We start from the raw sequence: 23,895 nt of genomic DNA on the forward strand, positions 1-23,895 counted from the left end.
GCTGTGCACGTCAGGCCGCCCGTGGGACTATTGTCCTGCACTCGTGAGATCATATGAGCACGGGACAATAGTCCCACGGACGATCCGATGTGCACAGCATCACAGTAACCTATGATGCTGTGTGCTTCCGCACGCATGATCAATGCTGCTCTGGGACATATGGGCCGCTCACCGACCGTATGTCTCGGAGGGCATACGGTCTTGTGCAAGGGCCCTTAAACAGGATGTACCACCTCTCCTGACGTGGTTGTTTTCGCAACTACTTGCATTCATCATGTGATACCAATTCTGGAGCAACTAGACTTATAACTCTATGGTGTCATTATTCCTACTAGAAATGTGGGAATAAATATACAACTGGGTGCTACCAGCTTGGGGTTTGTCCCTAAACAGTTTGACCCTGGCATCACTTGTTACTAAAACATACATTTTAGGAGTGGTGACAGGTCCTCTTTGATGCTATGTCTTTACAGCAAAAATAGTGATCTCTATCAGTAAAGGTCCCCATTGGTTCCCATTGTAGTCAAAGGGGTCCGGCAGTGAACGGCAGTATCCGACTGTGCCGAATATGGTAAATTTGGCAAGCTGTTCTTCTGCCGAAATAGCATGCTGGATTTAAAAACACAGATATGAGTAGCTGAAGGACTGTGGTTGTCTATATATTATATGGAGATGATCCTGTAGATTTCAAAGATCAAAAGAGGTGTTATGCTTTTACAGTGTGACTCTTGTGGCTCTTTTATCTTCTTACCTTTATAAGGAAGAAAATATATGGGCAAGCAAAAAGCATATAAAAATAGGAGTCACATTTTTAAAATTCAGCACTACAGTAAGGCTTTCCTTAGAAACTTTTAGGATCATCTCCTAGAATGAAAGACACCTTGGAAAATAATGCAGCTGCTTTTTTGGTGCAGTTTTCTTTTTTCCATGGATTTTGAGACCTTGACCTTTCTCTGTTTTCTTCCTTTCATTCAAAATCAAGATCAAGAAGTCACAAATTGATATGTGGCGGCAGAGAAAAGCTTTGGACAAGGAAACATAAGACATGTTGTCTCTATTGTGTAATAATACTTTAAGAAAACATTTGAAAAGAAGAGGTCAAGGTTAGACAACCCCCTTTACACTCTACTATAAGGGAACACAATTTGCATTATCCGACAGCATTATTAAACAAACCTCAGAATAAGGAATCTCATTGCTCTCAGACTCAAACTGGTGGCTTTCTGGCGTTATGGTTGGAGCTGATGTTGGAGCTTGTGGAGCCCCGTACAAGTATTGGATTCCCTGTTTATCATCTGTGCTAAGGCTGAGTGGATAGCGGAAGGTATAAAATGGAGACATCAAAGACTTGGAGACTGAGGAATGTTGTAAGCCAAGCACATGGCCAAACTCATGAGCAGCTACTTGCAAAAGGTCTGTTCCTACAATAGATGAAAGCAAATATAATGAAATGCTGGACATCAGCTTCTATAGTAAAAGGATAGATAGATAGATACTAGGATAAGATAAAGACATTAGTGCCATGTAGAGGGTAATGGCCAGTAGTACCTACCTAAAGTATTACCAATGGTCCAAGCTTCATCATAGTCAAAATGCACATCCCCTTCTCGATGTGTTTTTGGAAAAAAAGCATGAGCAAGAATGCCTCCAGGACCATCGAACGGCAAGTTGTCTCCATGCCAGTACCTGTAAAAGCATAGCAGTGTAATTTAATATATTGATGTTTCACTCCTTTTGCAGAGCTGACTCTGCACATACTGTCTATGATCTGAGGATGCGCTTCCACTTGTCCATGTATCTGACTCAAAAGTAAAGGTAAACAAGTAGACAAACTACACCATTTACTGTAGCCTGGGCTCCGTTGCAGGTTCTTAACTGTACCATTCACCCTAATTCTAAACTATGTGCGACTGAGGCTTCAGGCCGACCATAGACATGCATTAGATGTCTTTATTGTCAGCCCTCATAAACATGCACATTAGGATCGGCCAAATACTTTATTTCAACAGGGGAAAGATTTTCCTGTTATCAGTTTATTCAGAAGAAATAACAGTGGAATATCACAATGCAGAGGTATAAATAAGCCCAACACAAAGAGACATTGAATCCGCAGAGTTCAGTTCATGCACTTAAAGGGGTTGTCTGCTTTTTACTATTGATGACCTATCCTCAGGATAGGTAATCAATATACGATCGGTGAGGGTCCAACTCCCAGAACCCCCGACAATCAGTTTGAAGAGAAGGCAGCGCCCATACGAGCACTGCTTTCTCTGCACGGTTTACCTTTTTTCGCCACAGCAATTGCAGTGGTGAGCAGATGTATAGCGTCCCCATTCACTTCTATGGGACGTCTCTGGGTGTTCAAGTGAATAGGACGGATCTGTCCCATAGAAGTGAATGGGGATGCCATACTTGTAATTACACTGCTCACCACTGCAATTGCTGCGGCAAGCCAGTAAACAGAATAGAGAAGGCAGTGCTCCTATGAGCGCTGCCTTCTTTTCTGATTGGCGGGGTTGCCAGGAGTCATACCCCCGCTGATCTGATATTGATGACCTATCCTGAAGATAGGTCATCAATAGTAAAAAGTGGACAACCCCTTTAAAGGAGTTGTTTGAGCTACAAATAATGATGAGCTATCCTTAGGATAGGACATCAGTGATGGCTAACCTCCGGCACTCCAGCTGTGGTGAAACTACGACTCCCAGCATGCTTTATTCATTTCTATGGCATTCTGAGAACAGCCAAGGAACTGTGCATCTTGGGAGCTGTAGTTTTACAACAGCTGGAGTGCCGGAGGTTAGCCATCACAGGTATCTGGCTTTCAGACCCTCCACCAATCTGATATTAAGGACCTATCCTAAAGACAGACCATCTGTAGTCCGCTCGTATCTGCTGTAGATTTGATTTTCTGGCACATAGTCTGGGAAAATTGGAATACATTTATTAAGAATTGTCAGAAATGCCAGTCTAAGTACAGTAAGTCTGCCCCTTTGTGTATATGTTGTTTTGCTGTTCAGTCATATCAGTAGCACAGTACATGTGGATGCACAGTTGTATCCATGACAAAGCTGCAAGTATGAAAAGAACTAGAGATACAAGGTTCTTTGTAAAACCCTTGCATTATGAGACTTGACAGTTATGTTTTTAAATGATTAGGCTTTAGGCTTTCATCTCAGGAGGAGATTCTGAACATTTTGGCAGTCGACCAAGCAGTGAAAATGTTAGTGAAGTACCCCTACCGGAATGTCTCTGGTTGGTAGAATAGGGAGATAAGAATATAGTGAAAAGAAGCTTGAAGCAGTTGCTGTAATGTATTCCTTCTCCCCAAGAAACTGTAAAGAAAACCACTATTTTTTTTATAGTTTTATGTGTCTGAATACCTATTGTATATTAAAGCACTGTCAGGAAGTTTTCATCACATTATCGGCTTCCTCCCTTACCAGTAGAAATATACTGTATGTTCAGGAATCACATTTATTCTACTTACTCTATTGTTTGCTGTATCTGGGTCATGAAAAATTTTAGTCTCTTCAGTTCTGATGATTTTGGAGAAATAATGTATGTGTATGTAGACATGAAGTTTTTCTTGTGGTGTGTTATGTGTCTGCTTGCATCACACCTTTAGGCACAAATATGAATTTTTACAAAATTGACTGAAGGCACCCATGAGTACAAACTGCTACATGAAGGGTGTATTGTGGTTTTACTATTCTTATAATTCAAGGTTAATTTGTTTATATTGTTCCAGCAGGTTTTTTCCTCCCTTTCTCTCTGAGTGGCTGCTATCTTTAGCCTACCCCTTAAAGCACACATGTGCAATCCTGTCCCCCTATGAAGCACGCAGAGTAGTCGATTCTAGCACACTACTGCTCCCAAACAGCTTTCCTTCTAATATATAATACAGTAGTAGAGTGACGGATTCTCTGCTTGTCAGAGAAGCTAAAGATGCCTGTCACGGCTGAGGATGGGGAAAACCCTCATCCGTGCGATGCCAAAAGATGGAAAGTCGATGCAAGGCCGGGACAGGAATCAGGGAGCAGGTCACATCCTATCCATCCCTAATTCTGACCCTGTCTCCTAGCCGTATGAGCCGACCCTGATGGTAGGAGGGCTCATACTCCGGAACTTAATATTCCTACTCGCCCTCAGGGTGGCCCTGGACTAGGAGCAGGGTAAGACTACCTGTTCCTCCTGGATACGGACGAACAGGAGTCTCACTGGCCAAGCTATAAAGAAAGGGGAAACATAAACAGACATATGGCAATGGCAGGTAAGTGAAACTAGAACAACACCTACCTGCCACTGACACACAGCCTGGAACCCATGTACAAGTGCTGCTGTCCACAACAACACAAAGGACACAGCACACACCACACATCACACGGGAACCCAGGAAACCACACGCTGCAATAAATAAAGAGAGCAAAGCAACATCTTCACAACACCATACATGAACCTATGACCACAATGGCTCCTCACGTGGCATCACCTTCGAAAGAGGGTGCAGCATGTGCCCAGCCAGAAGGCTGAGACACTGCCACCACATGCAAACAACACCAAACGTAGTCACGGGCAACCAAGTGAAGGAAAATGTCACTACGCACACCATAGGCTGTGACAATGCCACTGTACATGCATGGATTTTCAGACAAGCAGAGAAGAAGCTTTCACTGAGTGGATAGCCTGCTCACCAACCTTTGCTTAGAATGCAGGATGCTTGGACTCAAACAGCCCATGTGTGTCCACGATTGAAGACAAAAAAGGGTGGACGCCATGTAAAAGGATTAGCTGAAACACTAGGGGGCGCTATAACATACAAGTGGAATAAGCTGATACAGAATTATGTTTCTAATAGGGTGTCAATAAAAAAAAAAGAATATTATATAATAATACATTGTGTGACATGTTAATTACATTTTGCTTCCTGGAATAACCTCTTTAACAGCCTTTCCTGTATACCAACTCAGAAAAAGCTGTCAATCACTATGTGGGGATGGAAGTAGGACTTGGTTTTCTCTATGAGTCCTTCTGCATTTAAACGGCTTTTTACATAATAATACTGTATAAAATCATAAAAAACTATATATCTCCAAACTCATAATTTCTCCCTTTGTCCCAAGCTGCCCTCCAGTACTGTATCATAGGAGACCTAACAGAGCTGCTTTAATAATAAAATCAAAGGCACATAGTAGATCAAGAAGAAACTGACCAGTATTATTTACTCTGTACACAGGAACAAGGGCATTTTAAAGAACTAGCCAGCCATTCCAAATGTAAGCCCTATACATCACATGGCCCACTTCTTTCTTGTACTACCATCTCTTTCTTATGCCACTTACCTGGTAAAGTCAATATTGATGTCTGCACGTCCTTCATGTACCTCAGTGAATGTTAGAGGAGTAACCTCACTCCATACTCTAAGTGCTTCGGCAAGAGTTCTTCTCACCTTTACCTTGCTGAGCTGCCATGGAAAGCGGATAAACCTAAAACACAATGAGGGAGTGTTAGAAATTGACACTAATATCCACACTTAGATTCATCTTTATTTTACTGTTCACATGTATATGTTGTTTTATGGAATGGCCAGTAAATGTTTGACAAATCAGTATGTGTAGCATGCAAATTCTGTTGCAGTTTTAGCTATGTACACTTATTGACAAAAAAATATAAAGCACCAAGAAGGAGTTGTATGGATGTAAGTTATTACGATTAGAGAAAAAGGATACACTTATTGAGGAAAACTGTACAATTGAAAGAAGGCTCTAGTACACTGTTGGGCCTCCTCTAGCCTTTATACATGATGAGGTAAGGTTGCACATGGTGGTATACAGGTTCTGTAGATCCTGCACACTTGTAGGTTGCCAAAGCTGGTGTCCCAGCTGGGCCATAAATGCTTCATTGGCAATAAATCTTGATGTAAAAAACAAACAAACTCATAAGATCTTTATATCTACTTTGTTTCAAGGCTATGGACACCTTTGACATGGAAACAATACATAAGTTTAATTCATTGCTTCATTCATTTACAGAGTCCCAATATTCAATTTTCAACACTGCCCCTAGTTTCAGACTTTTCTCATGTGGACATGTCCCTCTCAGTAATACATACTGGATGTATGGTCTGTATGTCTAGGATGCTGTTGCCCTCACTAAGTCTAATGTATCAGCATAGCTTAAAGGGGCTATCCAATTTCAAGAAACCCCCCCCCCACATGTGCCGTGCCCCTCACCTGTAATATACTTACCCCACTCCTCGTGCAACGGGCTGCCTCCACCCAGGGCCCTCTATTTCCCGTCCCAGATTTAGTAGGAATGCCGAGTGGTTTAGTGCGGCCTAAATTTCTCTATATGTGTGTCACGGTGCTCCTATCTGGATACGGCTGGACCCCAGGCTTTGGCTCCAAAGCAATAAATATGGGGAATAATTGAGGGATTTGAAAAAATAACTTGAGTCCAGACCTTGAGATGAAGTGCAATTACAGCTTTACTTGAATAAACGTTTTCAGGCTTTGTCTTGGTTCCAGCAGGCTTTAGCATGAACTGGCAGGCAAACTCAATTCTGCTTTATCTCTTTCTCTGTTGTACTGACAGGCTAGCTTAGTAACTTTGATTCCTTCTTTATGCTGCACTCCACTCTTTAGTCTGACTTAGTTTCAGCCAAGGAATAGGTTAGTCTCCTGTCAGCTCCAACATAGAGTCTGAACCGGAATAATCTAGAACTGCCACACTTCCTTCTGGTAGCAAGCAGGACTGGCCCACTTCTGCCCAAAGGGAGGAGAATGGAATGGTGAGTTCCATTCTATCTAAGGATAGCTCTGCCATATTTGCTGCTACCTGCTGGTGAACCAGGCGCATTACATGTAATAAACAGTTACATAACAAAATTATAGATGCACATTGTGGTGAATCTGGAACAGAATACATAGATGACATTGTGTTAGCCCAATAAAGACAGTAGCAGGATGCAGTAGTGGTACCACTCTGTGGTGTTACACCCGCTCCTAGCGCCGCATCACTGCTGCTGTTTCTCCCTCTACACAGATGAAAATATCTGATGTCAGGGAGGAGCAGCCAATGGCAGGTGGGGACTGAGGCTAGCCTCCCTAGCATCACCTGCTATGCTAGGGAAGCTCATCTCCGTCCCCGCCTGCCATTGGCTGCTCCCCCCCCGACACTGGATGTTGTCATCCGTGTGCAGGGAGAAGCAGCAGCAGCGGCGGCGGCGATGGGGGAACCAGAAGCAGCGCGGGGAGCGGGCTAAGTATATTACCGGTGAGGGCCAGCACATGGGGGGGGGGGGGGGAGTTTTCTTGAAATTGGATAACCCCTTTAATTCCCAAACTGATTTCCCCCTCTGCAGGTCATAGGGGATTTGCTCCCACTTTTACTGACAACCGCTGATGCCGAGAAGAATGTGATTCCCACTGCAGAGTTTACCTGAGTACTCTGCTTTCTCTTTACACTTGTACAGAGCCTATGGGATTCTCCCCTTGTAAACTACCTTGTGTTTGCTTCCCTTCTATTTATACCCGTGTGTACTGCCGTCTTGGATGCTTCCTCTCTCTCTCCACATACATCCGCTGTGTAAAACACTATAAAAAGCAAGGTGAGATCAGACAGTTCCATCAAAAGCTGTGGAGGCCCAATACTTATCATGACTGACCATTGCTGCACCTAGATGTAACCACACTAGGCAATCCTCTGTGAACAAAATATAATACACAAGTAAGGCTAGATTAACATTAGCTTTGGAAGCTCTGTTCGGAGCCTCTGTTGCATATTCTGTCCTATTTGACAGCAGAAATAGTGCTATATGCAGCACATGTGCCTTGCAGGAGTGGGGTCCTAGGCTTGAATCTGACCAAGGACATCTGCTTGGAGTTTGTATGTTCTCCTTGTGTTTGCGTGGGTTTCCTCCGGGTACTCTGGTTTCCTCCCTCACAAGACATACCGATAGGGAACTTGGATTGTGAACCCCACTGGGGACAGTGTGATGATAATCTTTGTAAAGTGCTACGAAATATGTCAGCGCTATGAAGGTGAGTAAAATAAAATAAACCTTATAGACCACATTGTAATCAAAAGGAATCCGGTGCCAATGGTATCCATTCTGTGGTGGTTCCCTGAATGAGTCATGGTTTATGTTATAAAGAGAAACCACAAAACAAAATGCAAACAAAGCCCAAAGCAGATCTTCCCGTTCTATGTACTACAAAGCCCTGGATACAGATGTGGCAGACTCTTAGCTATGATATCTATCCAGTTTAGGAGGGGGTGTTCATTCTCTGGACATAAATACATCCACCATATCCATCATCAGTTCCATGTACAAGATTTTATAATGGCAGATATTTTAAAAATGTACACTATGTAGCTTTGTATGACATTCCTGGATGTAAAGGGAGCAGGGCTTGATGGGATTGGCCACTTTCTGATTACTGTTGACCAAACTGTACAGTCGATATAAAAAGTCTACACACCCCTGTTTAAAATGTCAGGTTTCTGTGATGAAAAGAAATGAGACAAAGATAAATAATTTCAGAACTTTTTCCACATTTAATGTGACCTATAAACTGTACGACTCAATTGAAAAACAGAGGGAAGAAAAAATATAAAAATAAAATAATATGGTTGCAAAAGTGTGCACACGCTTAAACTAATACTTTGTTGAAGCACCTTTTGATTTTATTACAGCACTCAGTCTTTTTGGGTATGAGTCTGTCAGCATGGCACATTTTGACTTGGCAAGATTTGCCCACTCTTCTTTGCAAAAACAGTCCAAATCTGTCAGATTGCGAGGGCATCTCCTGTGCACAGCCCTCTTCAGATCACCCCACAGATTTTCAATCGGATTCAGGTCTGGGCTCTGGCTGGGCCATTCCAAAACTTTAATCTTCTTCTGGTGAAGCCATTCCTTTGTTGATTTGGATGTATGCTTTGGGTCGTTGTCATGCTGAAAGATGAAGTTCCTCTTCATGTTCAGCTTTCTAGCAGAAGCCTGGAAGCTTTCTGTGGACCATGGCTTTTGCTGTGGGATGCAACTAAGAACATTTCAGGAAAGACCAACTAGAGCAGCTGAACTTTATTTGGGGTTAATCAGAGGCACTTTAAATGATGGCAGGTGTATGCTGACTCCTATTTAACATGATTTTGAATGTGATTGCTTAATTCTGAACACAGCTACATCCCCAGTTATTAGGGTGTGGACACTTATGCAACCAGATTATTTTAGTTTTTTTTGTTTTCTTCCCTCCCACTAAAAGATTTCAGTTTGTTTTTCAATTGAGTGGTACTGTTTATAGGGCACATTAAAGGTGGAAAAAGTTCTGAAATGATTTATCTTTGTCTCATTTTATTACAGCATAGAAACCTGACATTTTAACAGGGGTGTGTAGACTTTTTATTTCCACTGTATGTAAGATAAATGTATGGTACTTACTAATCCAGCCTTTGTTGAAATTCTGTGCCATTTTCTATATTTCATAAGGTATGTCCTCTTGTTCACCAAGCCTTTTGTGCTATCCACCCAGAGGTCCTGTCTATAAGAGAGCTATTGATGGAGAGACATGTGACCAGGCACATCACTCAGCTTCCTGTAGGCAAATACACTGTATGTGCTAGTGCCTTTGCCATCATAGACCAAAATGCAAGTTGCAATCGGCTCTTTTCTGTTTTCACAATCACAGCTCTAAAATAGTTGTGGGACATTAAGTTGTAGACTAGTCACACTAATGTTTTCAGTCCCGTGGCTTTCATGAGACATACTGTCGGGCGCTTGTAGCCCCAGCCTCCTGCAATTTGGCATTCAAATGTTGGGAGGTAGGTATTAAATAATAGCAAACATATCTTGAACTTTGTGTGGAACTGAAACCCACAGGGCTTACTGTATGAGGACTAGTGTACACAAGTATGGTTTCACATAGTGTAAGACGGTGGAGTGACACCCCCCTCCTGGACAAGTTTGGGGACAGGGGCGAACTGGCCATATACCCTACAGGAAAATTTTTAGGTGGGTCTATGCCCATGGGGCCACTTAAGCCCTTCTTGTGGTCGCTGGCCAGGCACATAACGATCTGATGCTTTCAACATGAATTTTTTGCTAGGAACATCAGGTACCTGGCCAGTAGCTACAGGTGCCCTCCTGAATTCAACTGTATCACCGTCCTCAGTATGGTGATAGGGCAGTATTTTGTGCTGCCCTATGGTATTGCTATCCCCACCTATCTCTGTGGTCCCTGCCTACTTGTGTTGGCCCTGCCTACTTGTGTTGTCTTGCCTTCTGTCAATTTAGACTCATCTACAATCAGAGGCACTTTAAGTTCCCAATCCATCCCTGTTCAGGGACTATTACTATATGTTCAATTGTTCCTTTAAAGACTGCCCTTTGAAATGAAAGGCTGCCATATTTTGAACTGTGCCTAAATATATAGTTCATATCTTTTATGGTTTTGGTGTGTGTTTTTTACTACTATTCCTATTCTTATTGTACAGGTTCTGTGGCTCTTTTGAAGTAGATGTACACTGACAAGCAAATGGGTAAAAATGTTTGGAACTTTTGACTTTCAGGCTCCATATCTCACCATCCACTACAGCTTCGAATGTGAGATTACCATAATTTTATAGACAATCATCTTGGCTATTTCATACATACATTGGACTTGCAACTACTGTATATAGCATATGATTAGTTATGCAGATTTTTGTCATGTAACTGCATTGTTACTGTTTTGCTCCTGGTGGTGGAACAATCTTTGTCTTCTTGAATACTACAAATTAAAACCTGTTAACACACTGAGATATTAGGGAATGTGAGATTAGGTTGACTCCCAAGCAAAAGGTCACTGGTTTTAATCCAGCAGTAGCCATGAAGAAGATTTCCCAAGAAAAGAGAAACAGCATCATCCAGCTCATTGATAGCGTTATCTCAGCCAAGAAGATTGCCAAACTGCATCATGTGAGTGCCATGACAGTTGGAAGAATACGAAATGAAGTCCGTCCATCCATTCCAAAGCCAAGAGATGGACGTCCAGGCAAAATTTCCGAGTCAACAAGTCCATGCAAGCACCATGCGACATGCATTACACAAGTATGGAAAGGTGGCCCGAAAAAAGAGGTGAAGAAGCCTCGACTTCAATGTTGTCGTAAGAAGCGTCGGCTCGAGTTTGCAAAAAAGTACAAACAGTGGACAGTAGAAGATGGGAAGCGGGTGATTTGAAGTGATGAGATGAAAGTCAATAGACTGGGCTCTGGGTCTGGAAAAAACAAGGAAAAATAAGTAACTGTCAAGTTCGGTGGAGGAAGCCTGATGATATGGGGTTGTTTTCACAGCCAAAGGCGTTGGATACTTGACCAGGATGGGTGGTGGTCTCAGTGATGAGCTATAGGTGCGTATCCTACAAGACGAGTTACTTCGAATACTCAAGTATTATGGGTATGAAAAGGACGACATAGTGTTCCAGAAGGACAACAACCTGAAGCATACGTCGATATTCGCAAAGAAATGGTTCTATGATAATTAAGTAGAGGTGCTCGATTGGCCCCCACAGTCCCCAGACCTCAACCCAATTAAACACTTGTGGGTAGAGTTGAAGGAAAAGCTGTGTTCATACCCAAGTAAGTCGACCAGTATGCATCAACATTGGGAACGTGTAGAAGAGACCTGGGAACAGATTTCGGTCGAGAGATGCTTGAATCTGATCGAGAGCATGCCCAGAAGGATTCAGGCAGTGTTGAAAGCCAAAGGTGGATTTACAAAATAATAAAAATTTTGCATTTTAGGAGCAAAACAGTAACAATGCAATTAAATGACAAGAATCTGCATAAATAATCATATGCTAAATAGTTGCATATGTCCAACTTATGTATAAAATAGCCAAGATGATTGTCTATAAAATGATGGTAGTCTCACGTTGGAAGCTGCAGTGGATGGTGAGATATGGAGATATCAAAATATTGTTACTCTTTTGCTCATCAGTGTAATTTGCCCAACCCAAGATTAGAGCAGGCACGTGTGGCCCGAGGTGCCAAGACTGTTGTGAAGCAGTAGATGAAGTGTAGAAACACGTTGACGTAGGGATGCCACATTGCTTGTGTAGGCAGAGCAATTCGTATTTAAAAAGGGCTGCCCTTTCCACTATCTGGAGAAGGGCATATACCGGTTAGTGATTGAGTGCCTCTGTGAAACAAATTAAGTTGTGCTGGGGAAGCACCACCATTGAGGCAGGAGGACAATGTGCCTCCTCACCTGGCTGTGACTGCAGGAAGAGGAAGTGTGAATGTTTGAGAGGCAGAAGGAGGTAGGAGCCTGTCTGAAAACTGTGTGGGAAGGCTCTGCGTGGACCCAGAGCTAAATGGCAGTGCAAGCTGCAACCATGATATCCCCCTGCATCAGAAAGATTACCAGGCATCAAATCTGGAGGCAGATCCACCCCTCCAATCAGTTAGTAGAGCAGTGTCAACATGTACATTAGTTGTGTAAAACTATATCTCTCATTGAGAAGACTGTCTTGCATCCCTGTGGGACCACTCCACTATGCAGGTATAGTGACATTATTCAGTAAAGACTTTGGGGTCTTAAGCTATCCCCGCTAACATTAGATGTGCCACAATTATTAACAGGTTCAGGTCCTTGCATCAGAACGGAAATCCATGCCACCAAGGGAGATGGTAAAGCTTTCTGGTGTAATCTACACCAGTTTTCTAGCATCGATTCTAATAAATGTGCCATGCTAGCTATAGCCGCCCCCACTCTGCTCATTCACCACCCTATTCTGCCTACTTTTTTGGAAGACTGATTAATGGGGATCTCATTCCCCCAAAAGTTGCACAGTTTTGTGCAAGCATGGCATGTGCCAATCTTTGCAACTTTTTAATGCCAGTTTTTTAGCGTACAGGTGTTGACGCTCCTCTTTGTTGCTTCACTGCACCTGAGCATGTCATTGCCATCCATGTGCATCTCATACCTTTATCTACCTTTCTTAATATAGCACCATTGCACCTGATCAAGCTTCAGCATTTATATTTTTAAAGTAGACTTGAAAATGAAAGCAGTGATCAGGCACACAGTGTATTGTAAAGGCACAGCTCTTTTCAAAATGTTGATTATAACATGACTAAAGTTTAATTTAGATGATCTTTTATGGACCCTACTTTTTTCCACTCCTTCCATTCACTCCCTGATTTTCACAGTGGGCTTGAACCAATGAAAAACTTATCTCGCCAGTACAACATCTCTTTTGTACATTTATTTACCAGTTATTATATCAAGTGTGATCTTACTTGTATGTAAGGTTCGTCTTGTCCCATCGCCCTCCAGAGAGCACAAACCGTTTCTGTCTATTGCGACCATTTAAAGTGTCTGCAGGCACAGGAATATCAGGTACTCCACAGCGAGGAGGGTTCCAAGAATTATGAGGTCCAAGAATTCCCTTTGTATGAGGCTGTTGCATCCATAAGCGTGACTTCAAGGAGGGATCAACCTGCTCCTGTAGATAAAAGATATAATCTTCACGATAGGTCAACAATATCAGATAGGCTGGGGTCCAACACCCAGGAAGAGGCCAGTGCTCCATGTGCGCCACAGGCTCTTTCTAGGCCATGTGACGTCACTGTACATGGATCACATGGCCTAGTTGCATCTCGGATCCATTGAAGTAAATGGAGCTAAGCTGCATTACCAAGCACAGCCGCATACAATGTACGGCGCTGTGCTTGGAAAGCTGTCAGGAACCAGCTGCGCTCACCAGAGCTCCAGTGAGCAAGGCGGCTCTCTGAAACAGCTGATGTGATAATGATGACCTATCCTGAGGATAAGTCATCATTATCAATTCCTGGATAAAGCCTAATTCACACGTCAGTGTTTCTCGGACGTGTGCTGTACGTGTTCTCCACGGACAGCACACTTCCCCAGTAATTTTAATGTGTGTATTCACACATCAGTGTTTTAGCACGGTCCGTGGATTTGTGTTTTTCGCACGGATGCATGCTCTTTTTTGTCCATGTTCATGAATCCATCACACCCATTATAGTCTATGGGTCCGTGAAAACCACAGATACTATCCGTGCTGCATCCGTCTTGCACGGACACACGGACCCAACACAGATCCTTAACGGACAGCTTCACGGATGCATCACTGACCACCTGCTCATGGATTTGAGCATTGACACGAACATGTGAATGAGGATTAACCCCTTCAACATTGCCTACATGATAAATGCCATTTGCTGAAGTGAGACAACCCCTTTATAAAATATACTGATAGAGTAGAGAACATCAGCATTTCCTGCATTCAAACCATTGATATAATTTTTATTTTCCATTAACTTTAGACATATGCTTTTAGGCTGAGATTTTTGTAACAAGTGCATCCAGGTTTACAGTGTCTACAGATGACCCAGCAAATAAAGACTAACATACACAGTATAACCTTTTAATAAAACAACACTCTGAGAACCACCTTATTCTTTATCCAGACCAGATTTTCTGTGCCATGATATACTATGCATACTGTCCATCTTCTTTAAGAGAGCCACCCGTCAAGAAGACATTTCAATGAAGTATTGGATGGTTTTCTCAAAGAAATTTCATTGTAATTTTCACACACTAGTAAGCAGATACACACATTACTGGATAATGTGATGATTATTAGGCATGCCATTTTATATTAAGTTGTACTAGTGAAGTGGTATGACCACCATAAAGCTAGAATTACATGATCTATGATGGCATATGCTGTCATCACCAAGTAACATTGCATTCCATTGCATACCATAATAAAATAAAAGTTGCAGATAGCACTCATCTGGAAATGATTGGTGCAAAATGGCTCTCACAATGTCAAGATCCAGCTACTTCTCTGAGGTATCTGAACCAAAGAAAGGGTTGCAGCTGACATTCAGGAGGCCTTTCCTGTACCCATTGTAACACAGTCATAGGCTTGGTCTGGGAAAACAGGTATTTTCCTCCCAGCATGTGTTGCTGGGCTGATTTACAGCCAGGTGAGGTCAAATACCGGACCGGATTTTAAGTGCCAGTCTGGGTTTTGAAAGCACCTGGCCGTCCTTAAATAGGCAGCTGGGCTCAGAAGCCATGTCTGTGTGCTGGGATCTAAGGCCTGTGCTGGGCTGGAGACTGAGACCCATGTGTCAAGAGAACAGGCCGCCTAAAGCCTGTATTTGGACTTTCTGAAGCAGAACTGCCACCAAGGTGACTTTTTGTTATATTAACTTGCCATTGGGTGTGAAGTAACACCAAAAGTGACGTTTTGTTTTTGGCACCATGTGTGAATAAACACTGAAGTTTGAATTACGAACTTTTATTTTGCCTCTGTACTGCACTTGCTTATCCTAACTACCAAAGCAAATCCCCACAATTGGAGGATGCGTACAAGTGCAGAGAGGCAGGCGTAAGCGCCGAAATATTGTTGTTGTTTTTTATATTTTTTTCCCCGCCGGGCACAGTTGTATGTCTTGCATTAAACCCGCTAAATTTCAACCCATGACCCTTGACAAAATGGAGGCGGTAATGAAGTCCCTCGTGGAGGCTAACAAACAGCAGCAAGAAACAAATCTGCAACAGCAGGAGGCTAACAGGCAGCAGCAAGAAACAAACCAGCTGCTGCTACAACACATGATGGCTTTGCAGATGGCAGGAGCAACCCCGAGTGTCCACGATGCCCGGAAAGTGGTCGGTGCGGCAATCCCCAAGATGACACCTGCAGTTGACATTGAAACCTACCTGGCGATGTACGATAAGGTGGCCACAAGGGAGAAGCTACCCCGAGACCAGTGGGCTGAGGTCATCGCTCCGCTCCTGGCATCTATTAAGCGGGTCTATTTCGACTTGCCGGACGATCAAGCGGCCGACTACCAGAAACTCAAGGGTGAGATTCTGACAAGACTGGGGGTGAATGTGTTGGTCCGGACCCAGCAGGTGCATCAGTGGGGGCTCAACCCGGCTGAGCCTGCAAGACCCCAGTATTATAACTTACTTCACCTCTTGCAAAAATGGCTACAGCCTGACGTGCTGAATCCCACTGCTATGCTGGATCGTCAGTTAGCTGAAATGTTCTGGAGGGCTTTGCCATACCCTCAAGCACTGGATCGGTCAGGTGTCTCCTGGCAATGCCCTTGAGATGGTGGACCTGGTGGAACGCTATGAAGCTACCAGGAATCTAAAGGAAGGTTTTGTGGGGAGGGGGGGGGGGTGGCAAACCCAGGAAATCTCCACCCCAGGCCCGGAGATTTGAGCCGATAAAACCCGTCTAGGATGTACCCACGATGGACCTGGCTCCAATAGTCTGCTGGCGGTGTCAGGAGCCTGGCCATGTAAGGGCTGACTGTCCCCATCGGGTTGAGCTCATGGACACTAACTATGGCTACCGTCAGTCGCTATATGCCAGGAGGCTGTGTGCAACAGGTACCCTAGAGTCTCTAGATCACTTGTGCCAGGTGGAAGTGGGAGACACTCCAGCGGAGGCTCTGCTGGACTCAGGGAGTCTGGTGACCATAGTAAGGGCTACCCTGGTGTGGTCCACTGAGTATACTGGCTGGAAAGTCGGGGTGATGTGCATCCACTGAGACTTAAAAGACTACCCCACTGCGCTGGTGTCTCTAACCACGGTGGCCAGTAGGTGGACCCATGAGGTGGCTGCTGCCACAAATCTGCATTATGAATTCAAAATAGGGAGAGACTTCCCGAGCTTCCCGGCACTGTGGCATATTACGAGAGTTACCGATACCCATGAGACAGGGGTAACCCCAGCAGAGCAGCCTTGCTCAGGGGGGAGACCACAACCCTAGGAACCCGAGGCTGAAGGGCCAGCGGTAAGGGTGACCGCCACTTTGGTGGAAGAGGGGGAGACAACCCCGCTGAGTGTAATGGTGGGAGACGTGGAGGACTTTTCGCCGGGTCCTGAATTGGCAGACCTCAATGTCTCCGGGGATAATTTTGGTTCTGCACAACACCGGGACCCAACCCTATCTCGAACATAGGAGAATGTGTTAATAGTATATGGTGAACCACAACAACCTGGGGCAGAGTCGTGTTTCCCTGTTTTGTGGTTCATCAGGGTATGCTGTATCGGGTAAACCAACTACGGGCTGAGCATATTGAACAGTTGGTGGTCCCCAAGGCTTATTGCAAACTCATCTTAGATCTAGCCCACCAGCACGTTCTCGGGGGTCACCTGGGGTTGCAGAAAACACAGGATCATATACTACAGCGGTTTTACTGACCCAGCATATTTAGAGAGGTAAAAGAGTTTTGTAAGTCTTGCCCGACCTGCCAGATAACTAGCCCCCAGCCACATTTCCCTAGTTCCCTAGTTCCTCTCCCGATTATCGAGGCACCGTTTGACAGAATAGCTATGGATTTCATAGGCCCCATACCGAAGTCCGCCAGAGGGCACCGACACATGTTAGTCATCCTAGACTACGCCACTCGGTACCCGGACATACATTGGTCAAACTCATAGCTAAGGAGTTAATGGAGATGCTTTCCTGAGTAGGACTACCTAAAGAGGTTTTGACCGATCAGTGGACCCCTTTTATGTCAAAGGTGATGAGGGAACTCTGTAAGTTGCTGCACATAAAACAGCTATGGGCGTCAGTTTACCATCCGCAAACGGACGGTCTGGTAGAAAGGTTTAACCAAACATTAAAAAATATGTTGAAAAGGGTGGTGGCTAAAGATGGGAAGGACTGGGACCTTCTTCTGCCCTATCTCATGTTCGCAGTGCGAGAGGTACTCCAGGCCTCTACTGGGTTCTCTCCTTTCGAACTGCTATATGGCAGACACCCTCGCGGTCTCTTGGATGTAGCCAAAAAGGCGTGGGAACAACAACCCACTCCGTATAAAAGTGTTATTGAGTACGTTACCCAGATGCAAGAACGGATAGACACCGGGTCCGGATTTTTAACCCGGGTGATCGGGTTTTGGTACCGACCGTGGACAGTAAGTTCCTGGCTAGGTGGCAAGGAGATGTGAACTACAAGGTACACCAGCCAGGGCGGTGAAAGCCAGAACAGATCTACCATGTTAATTTGCTTAAGCCGTGGAAGGATAGGGAGACCTTCATCAACTGAGACGCAAGGCCCAGATGGTCAGGGCCGGGCCAGGTGTGATGTCAGTTAACAGGCAGGTGGGTGCCTATTCACCTGTGGGGACAGACCCTCACGTGTGAAGAACTCTTGATGTATATATATATATATATATATATATATACACACACACACACACACATAATTCACTATATTATTTACAGTCTAGATTGTTACAAGCAACCGATCTGTGAAGTTTCTTATTTTTATGGAATACAATGACCTGCAATGACCTAATATACTTTTAACTGGACCCCAGACCTCTTCAACAGCATATCTTCCTATTAGAAAAAAAAAGCGTGCATTGTGAATGCCTCAACATTTTAATCCTTTCTAACTATAATATTTAGAGTTGCTATTTGAAATACTTACAGTATAAAAACAGACGAGAGGCTCAGCATACCACCGCAGTAGCTATATATTTATAAAAAGGCTATTAGGAGAAAAACCAAGAGAATTTTTCATGTTGACTGTTTGCAATGGTTTTTCAGTGCAGACTTTTTTTGTACATTTATTTTTTCTTCATTATTCCTTTTTTTTTTTTACTCACAAATTGTCTTGGACAAGAAGATTCTAAGGGAAAATGTTACATGTAATGAATTGGGGGAATAAAAAATGGTTTGTGAAGGTGTACATTCCCCTCATATTGGTTCATCCTAAGACTGGGGCTACAGGGTGACAAGTGCCATGTGATGGGATGAAGCGTTACACCATTACACATTTTCACATCTTGTAAAAAGTTGAAATGACTGCAACGAGTCTTGAAAGGTTGATAGTATTTGTGATGCTAGGCTACCAGCCTACCAACACAAAGGGTCACATCTCATAGACTATAATGAAAATTATAAATGGCAACAGTGTTGACAAATGCTGTAAATCTTAGTCATGAGACTTTTCTGACACTCCCCTACTCCCATAAACATGCATGTGTTCTGTAAAAGACAGGAACAAAGTTGTTGCCAGGTACCTTAAAGGCCCCCATACACAATACATGGTTGGCCGGTCCTGCCGAAATCAGTGGGTTCACACAACTTTAATCTCACGTGTGCAAATTGAACATTTTAAAATTTCAAGCCTTCATTTCAGCTTCCTGGGTCCCTTGCTCTCTTCTTCTGCAGTTTTCTAGTCCCAATCCTGTAATCTTACGGAAGAACAGGGTAATGGGTTTTGCCGCAGCCAATGACTGGCCTCAGCGGTGATATATCTCCAAGGGTCATGCAATCCCATCAGTCCTGAAGTTTACTATTTGGGGACTGTATGACCGCAAAAGGGAGTCAGGGACCCAGAGAGCTGAAATAGAGCTGTAGGTGCACAAACCTGGAACCTTCAGTTTCCTAAAACAACTTAGCAGCTAATAGAGCCCAGCACAAAGTATTGCAGATCACAGTAGACAGCTGGGCGATCTGGAGTTTAGGGAAGAAGTCTCCTCAGATCCTAGCTCTATTTACTGCATCCATTAGTGTGTTCTGACTTGGAAAACATTTTTGAAGGCCGTTACAAGAACCTTTTCATAGGACAGGGGATGTGTCTAATCAGTAGTGGTCAGACTGCTGGAGCCCTCGCCAATCACAAGAATAGGGGACTATGTTCCTCTGTTTGAATGTAGCGATGGACACGGCAGCATGCATGTCCATTTCACTCTCTGGCACTGCTAGAGATAGCGGAGTACAAGCACTACCTCTGGCAGTCCCATATAGTTGAATAAAGTGGCAGCACACATGTGTGTCTGTCAATCTATTCATACAGAGGAGCATCGGCCCCGAATCTTATAACCATATCTATCTATCTAGCTATCAACATGAACTGTTTATTAGAAATCACACTCTACCTCTATGTCCATCCAGAATAACCTTCATACTTTCTACACAATTGAATGCCATTAATCTTTTTTTGAAGACAGTATAGCCAAGTAATGACCCCACAACAGTTATGGTGACCACAGATCCTGGTCATTCAATGCTGAGGCAGAAATCACATATCTGCCTGATAATTTGAGCTGCTTTAGTTGCACAGTTACTAGTTGGGTTTCTCCACCGGAAAGGCAAACACTTTTTTGTAGGGATATTGCCCGTTTTGAATGAATGGTTTGCCACGCTTCACTTTCCTTCCTATTCTCTGGAGTTTACAGGCTGACTGTGGACAGAGTTTGTACTTGTACTATTGACCCAGAGGCTTTCATTTTGCCTCAGGATCCAGACCATTAAACACTTTAAGCTCTTAACTCTCCCTCCTCTTGTGACATCATGACTTAGTGTCTGAAGATATCAGTGACTCAAATTCAAAGTCATCTGGAGACAGGTAAGGGCTAATTAACCTTACATGTACAAAAGCTAGACAGGATGACTAGCAGACTGTCCCCTAGCTCTTTAGGCCTCTGCGTCTTTAGGTCACATAAATCATTCTGCGCAACAGAGATCACACAGCTGTCTGTTCCCCAGTGTACATGCCTACCACTTTAGAGAGGGGATGCCATCTCCAGAAGCCTGCTGTTTGCAAATTAATAAGACAATACTAAAATCCAAAGTGCCATGTAGGGGTAGACTGGGAACGTAAAGTGGCCCTGGAAAAAACTAAAAGTGGCCCCAATGTTGTAGCTGGGTCCAAATTGACAGAAGGCAGGACCAACACAAGTAGATAAATACCATATTGCGGTAGAAAATACCACCCCAGCAGAGCCAAATACAACAGTGCATCACAAAGTACTGCCCCAGCAGCACAAAATACCTCCCCAGAAGATGCCCCTCTGTGGTGGTAAGCACTAGCTTCCACGTTCTGTTCTCCTACTCTAGTTGACTCTGGATAGAAATACCTGCTGGATTCAGGAGGGGAGCGTCAGATCATTACTTAACAGGCTGCTTGGCATGAGGAAGGTTCAGACGGTCCCCTGGGCATTAGCCCACCGGGAAGTTTTCCTGTAGGGTGTCCAGTCCACCCCTGATGCCATGTTCTTCTTTCTCCCAAGAGCAGACCTGGCAGTATTATGCCTAATGTACATAGATTACCAGTATCTGGGGTTCTAGCTAAAAACATTTCTATACCTTTGATGTAAGTTGTTTGCAATATACTAAAAATCTGGATTTAGTTGAAATCCCAAAATACAGGTTTTCTCTGTTTTAGTAAATGCTAGTGCTCTTAAGGGTACGACCAAACGGCACTCTCCGCACTGAAGTCGAGTGCTGCGCAGCCATATGGGTCTAGCGATCTCTAATGACTAATGAAGATACAACTTAAGTTGGTCTGCATTGTTAATGCAATGTAGTATTGAAGGTTCCATGTGGCCATTAACAATGCAGAACCACTAAACAGAGCGTTCTTTATTATTTTTATTAGAGCCTGCTGGGCCTGTAATAACGTAGTGCCATTGCAGTATTTGACAACAGCTGTGTTGCAACCATGGCATGACTGTGCTTTGTGGTCATACCCTAAAGGAGTTCCCAGGATTATAAAAATATGTCTGCTTTCATGCACACCTGTCCATGGGTTGTGTCTGGTAGTAGTGCTCATTTTCTTTGAAGTGAATGGGGCTTAGTTGCAATGCCAAACACAACCTGTGGACAGGAGTGGTGCTGTTTTTGGAAGAAAGCAGACGTATTTTTCTGATCCCGGGCAATCATTTCAAAGTCCTGTGGCCATTAAAACCTTTGTCAATAGGACAAACCAGTTGAGGAGAATAGAGATTAATTAAATATTCTTTCTGTGCATCCTCCAATCATCCCTTAACTGCCTATGCTGAAAAGTATTGTATTCAAGGTAAAAATAAAATAAAAAATAAAAACGTATCCTCTTCCGCACTACCTCTTTGCTTCCTGACATCAGTGCCAGCCGAGCCGAATCTTGAACCAGTGCAAACTACTTTCATGCACCTCCTGCACAATGAGCAGAGGTGTATACACCTTGGCGCTCACTGCGAATGGCTGTATAGCAGCAGTGCATGGAAGTCTTCTGCGCTAGTGTGAGATTTCACTCTTTGGGTGCTGTGGGTGGTGCAGGAGAGGCAGAGGGCACAACGAGATAGGTGTGAAAGCGGGGAGATGGCAGAACAATGCCCCGATGACTCCATAAGGTACCTGGTCATGTTTTTTTTTTTTTACATAAATACAATACTTTTGAGCATAGGCAGGAATGACTGGAGGATGCACAGTAAGAAGATATAATTATCTCTATATGTCAATCCTGATGACAGGTTCCATTTAACATAAAAACATTATTTAAACAAAAGGTAATTTTCTGATGACACATTCCCATTAAGCTGCACAAACGTAGCTTAGCGGGAACAATAGTCCATTGCCTTGCCCACTTTAATTGATCATTATTGGCTGTGTACTTCTTCAGTGTGGTTTAAAAATGAATTTTTGTGAATTGTAGTTTCACTAAAGTTCTGGATTCATTTTGTAACGTGCTAGAAAACCTCTGCTACACACTAACTTTTCCACTTTCCGAGACAACTTCTGAGATGGGAAACAATACACTGTCTCCTTACAATCCCCATATACTGCCAGAGCGCCATACAATCCACAGTGTATCCTGATGAGAAAAGATATGTTTGTCCCCCAGCTTTGAACTAGTGCTGGCAGCAGTTTAGCATGGTCAAAACTAGTGACAGATTCTTAACTGATTAGATTAGCCTAATCTAATCTGTGCATTATGGGAGTCAATGAGTGTCACACTGTATGCAGCCACATGTTGAGTTTATGTGTTAAATATACTGTATATGTCAGACATAGAGCCTTATAGGTATGAATTAAGTCCCTAATATGTATAATAATGTGTCTCCAAGTGCTACAACAAATAACACATCTACACTATCATACAATCTGCAACTGATTTGTGACTCCCCCGCACTCTCTCTTACTTGGTTTGAACCTTTCTCCAACTGCCACTGTGTTTCCAGTTGGCAGCTTGGAAGATAACATGGTGCTGAGTAGGGTGGGGGGGTGGGGGGGGGGGGGGGGGTTGTCCACCATAAACATGGTATCAGTGGGGATCAAACTTTGCGGGATCCACTCTGATCTCAAGAATGAAGCGGCTGTGGCACACTACAAGAACTCTGGACCTTCGACTCCGTTTTGCATAGGAGACACCGTAATAATAGGCTATGGGTAAATATGGTGGATGGGTACCGAAGGTTTATTGTGCCAGGGAGAGTGCTTTATTTTTGTGGTGGTCTCAACAATAGGATAATATAAGGAAATGGGAAGATTTAGGTGGAGCTACAACACAGATGAAAAATGCGAGGGCTTCCCCTTTAACATGATGTCATCCTGAATCTTATGACATCACAATCATTGCCATGGGTACAGAATCTTAAAAAGAATGCATGGAGAACCCGAGCCTCAGACAAAGTGACGACGGTGAAGTAGCTAGTTTTTGGTATCAGCTCTTGTATCGGAGATTTACTGTGTATCAGACGGATATTTCATAATGTCAGGTCAGAGACTAAAGCCAGATTACTGCGGGATTATCATGTACATCTTGTCTGTATACCTCTATAGGTGTCCACATTTACTGTATTTATTGTATTGTCCCTTTCCTATAGGACGTGTTGATAATTCAGCGGCCGCACCAGCGCAAACCCTGTGATACCGAACAGGCTTATCTATGGGGGACGTCAGCTCCGTGTGGTCTTACCAAGACTGGATATTGCACGGATTCATCCATACAGAAGATACCGGAGGAGACATGGATGAGAAATTAAGGAGGTATGGGAAATGGGGAACAGGAAGAATAGGAGGAGGGGAGAAGTGTAAGGAGTGGTGAGAATGTAATTTCAGCTGTTATCTGTGTGTACAGGAC

General features: G+C 43.6%; 1 protein-coding gene across 1 annotated transcript in view; it reads right to left on the minus strand.

The window, feature by feature from the left end:
• Nucleotides 1-23,895, minus strand: part of MMP11 (matrix metallopeptidase 11) — a 45,108-nt gene that overhangs the window by 13,703 nt on the left and 7,510 nt on the right. The window contains exons 2-5 of the mRNA XM_044289772.1: nt 13,282-13,487; nt 5,343-5,486; nt 1,553-1,686; nt 1,177-1,421 (exon numbers count right to left, since the gene is read on the minus strand). Coding sequence (XP_044145707.1) covers nt 1,177-1,421; nt 1,553-1,686; nt 5,343-5,486; nt 13,282-13,487 — 729 coding nt within the window. The remainder of the gene's footprint in view (nt 1-1,176; nt 1,422-1,552; nt 1,687-5,342; nt 5,487-13,281; nt 13,488-23,895) is intronic.

The sequence above is a fragment of the Bufo gargarizans genome, chromosome 1, assembly GCF_014858855.1.
Source record: "Bufo gargarizans isolate SCDJY-AF-19 chromosome 1, ASM1485885v1, whole genome shotgun sequence".
Taxonomy (NCBI): Eukaryota; Metazoa; Chordata; class Amphibia; order Anura; family Bufonidae; genus Bufo; species Bufo gargarizans.